Source organism: Theobroma cacao, chromosome 1 (assembly GCF_053813885.1).
Source record: "Theobroma cacao isolate CCN51 chromosome 1, ASM5381388v1, whole genome shotgun sequence".
Lineage (NCBI taxonomy): Eukaryota > Viridiplantae > Streptophyta > Magnoliopsida > Malvales > Malvaceae > Theobroma > Theobroma cacao.
In genome coordinates, this window is record NC_142639.1 from 41,069,191 (window position 1) to 41,071,638 (window position 2,448).

General features: G+C 34.9%; 1 protein-coding gene across 1 annotated transcript; it reads left to right on the plus strand.

The window, feature by feature from the left end:
- Nucleotides 1-629: 629 nt before the first annotated feature.
- LOC148764827 (uncharacterized) lies at nucleotides 630-1,845 on the plus strand. Its single transcript, XM_088804690.1, has 3 exons — nucleotides 630-966; nucleotides 1,083-1,414; nucleotides 1,514-1,845. Exons 1-3 carry the CDS (start codon nucleotides 927-929, stop codon nucleotides 1,568-1,570), a joined length of 429 nt encoding a protein of 142 aa, XP_088660816.1. The 5' UTR covers nucleotides 630-926; the 3' UTR covers nucleotides 1,571-1,845.
- Nucleotides 1,846-2,448: the final 603 nt, after the last annotated feature.

The window sequence follows — 2,448 nt, forward strand, 5'->3', positions numbered from 1 at the left end:
ATATATATATATATATATATATATATATATATATACAATTTTCTTTGTTTCCTTTTCTTTTATTTTTTCTCTTTTTTTCTTTCTTTCTTTTTAATCTCTTCTCATTCATTTTTTTCTTAGTTTCTTTTGTTTTTTATTTCTTTTCTTATATATATATATATATATTCCTACCCTACCCTACTTTTTTAAACAGAGCATTCTACTCATCTCTGCCCCTACAGTTTTGATTTCCTTCTTACTCTCATCTTACTCCAATCTTTTTGATTCTGCTTACGCTCTCATCTCTAGAGTATATTCTCCAACAAACTTTCAAATAGTTTTAGTTTTCTTGGTTTAGGTTGATCTTTGTTACTCTCTCTTTTCTCCAATCTTTAAGGTATTTCTACTTTTCTTGATAATTCCTGATCTTTCTTACTCTCTCTTCAATCTTTTGTAAAAAATCTGGATATTTTACACTTTCTCTTTCTCAGCATTAGTAATCAGGTATTTTAGTGTAGTGTTTAATTGGATTCTTGTTATATGACTTAATCTTTTATGAAATAGTTGAAAATGTGATGCATTAGGATTTTATTTTTTTTAGGTTTTAAACTCTTGATGCCTTGGGATTTTGTTTTCTTGAGGTTTTAAACCCTCAACCTTATTCTAATTGCTTCTGCTACCGTTAAAGTGTACTCAGGACATGACGAAAGGCAGACATCGAAGTCGGAAAGCTCGAAAGATCAACATCTTATGCAATCTTTGTAGGACTACTTATGATTACAAGAATGGATACCTCGACCACATCAAAAAATCACATGGAAATGCATTCTTATGCACACGCAGACATTGTCTGCAACTTTTCGAAACTGAGGTGGAGCTTTCAGTCCACTCTCACGTTAATCTAAGGCATATTCAAAGCGAAACAGCAGAAGAAGCAGAAGACTTTGATGAGTCTTCTGCAGAAGATTAATTTGTTTCTTGATGAAGGTGCGTTAGCATTTATTTCTGAAGTAAAAAGAGTAATCTGGCTACAAATGAATCTGCTTAGGTCTCAAGCGATAAACTGTGAGCTGATATGCTTCTTTTTTCTCTTGTCATTGCAGAGAAGAAACCTGCAGATGATATCTCCAATGGCCGGCCAAAAGACTTGCTTTCACTAGTTCAGGGTGGTGTCCATGTTTCCCGTAGGATAGCTACGAAGCATATGCCATCAAACTTTCCATTCCGAATCCCTGAACTTGTGGACAGGCATGTTATATCAAATTTGACTTCTCCTGGAATTGAAAACTCTGAGGAATGGTGCAATGTTAATGATGTTAAACCAGCAATAGGTCCAGCTCTCCTCACATGTGAAGATTTTGAAAAGTCAATTCTGTCAGAAAGCACTGAAATTTATCCAAATTTCCTTGTTGCTGCATCTCTTTGTATTCAAGATGTAAGTGGTTCTCCTGCATGTCAACTGCTGTTGTCATAACGATTCTGTTTCATCTTTTGTAAGTCAATAATATGCATATTTTTTTTGTTGGATTTTCAGGTCCGTTTGGGTGCGGCTGGCCATAGTCAAAACTCCGGTACTATCGCATTGTATTGATTGTCTCATTGCTCAGATTTGCTATTAAAGAGAAGGTACTTGCCGAGGAAGCTGCCAAGAGGATGACCTATGAGCTAAAATAGAATTGATTTCCTGTTACTTTAGGACATTATGGTCATTTTGGGTTTTCTAAAGTAGTTCATAATAAAAGCAGTGTTTCTTTTCTTTGAAGGCAGGTTATAATTGAATTTTCTGGTAATGCTGTTTGAGGGTGACTGGGTTTTTCCGTGCTTGAAGCTGCCTTCTTTATTCATGAACTGTTAGGTTAGACTCAATGCAATTTGCCCATCATTTTAATCAGTTTATTACAACTCAAAAAAGAAAAAAAATGATAATACCTGAAGTTGGCATTTGGTTGCAATTGTCCCTTCATTTTTCTTTCTTCTAAAAGTTGAAGGGGAGGGAAAGAGGGAAACAAAACACTTGTGCGATAAGTCATGTCCAAGTGAAGCGCACTATCAAATATTGTTTTGACTAAGAGCCTCCTTTAGGTAATACACAATTAACAAATCATTTTACCCCTTTTATATATATATATATATATCTCAAGCTCATCTCTCTGTATATTTTGACCAGGATCCCTCACTTGGCAGCCTACATAACTAATTATATCCTTTTTTCAAGATAGCAAAACAATCTCACTAGAAACCCTAATTTCTGAGTTAAAAAGGCTTAAATCACTATTATTTGTAAGTTATCAGAGCCCTGATGTTTCCGGCCAAATTTTCTAGTCGCTCCTGTCGAAAGAAAGTAGTGTCAACAAGCAAATGCATAGGCCCCTGATTATTTAAGAGAAGGGAACAAACCTCAAGCCAAGAAAAGGATGGTTAGGGGCATGCAATGAATTAATTCCTTAGTACAATCCATCAATTTTAGAG

What these genes read in the sequence shown, in the direction of transcription:
- LOC148764827 (XM_088804690.1), top strand. Translation starts at nt 927, where the DNA reads ATGAGTCTTCTGCAGAAGATTAATTTGTTTCTTGATGAAG. An exon ending in TAATTTGTTTCTTGATGAAG is followed by an intron (nt 967 to 1,082) that starts GTGCGTTAGCAT and finishes TTGTCATTGCAG; the next exon opens with AGAAGAAACCTGCAGATGAT. An exon ending in CATCTCTTTGTATTCAAGAT is followed by an intron (nt 1,415 to 1,513) that starts GTAAGTGGTTCT and finishes TTGGATTTTCAG; the next exon opens with GTCCGTTTGGGTGCGGCTGG.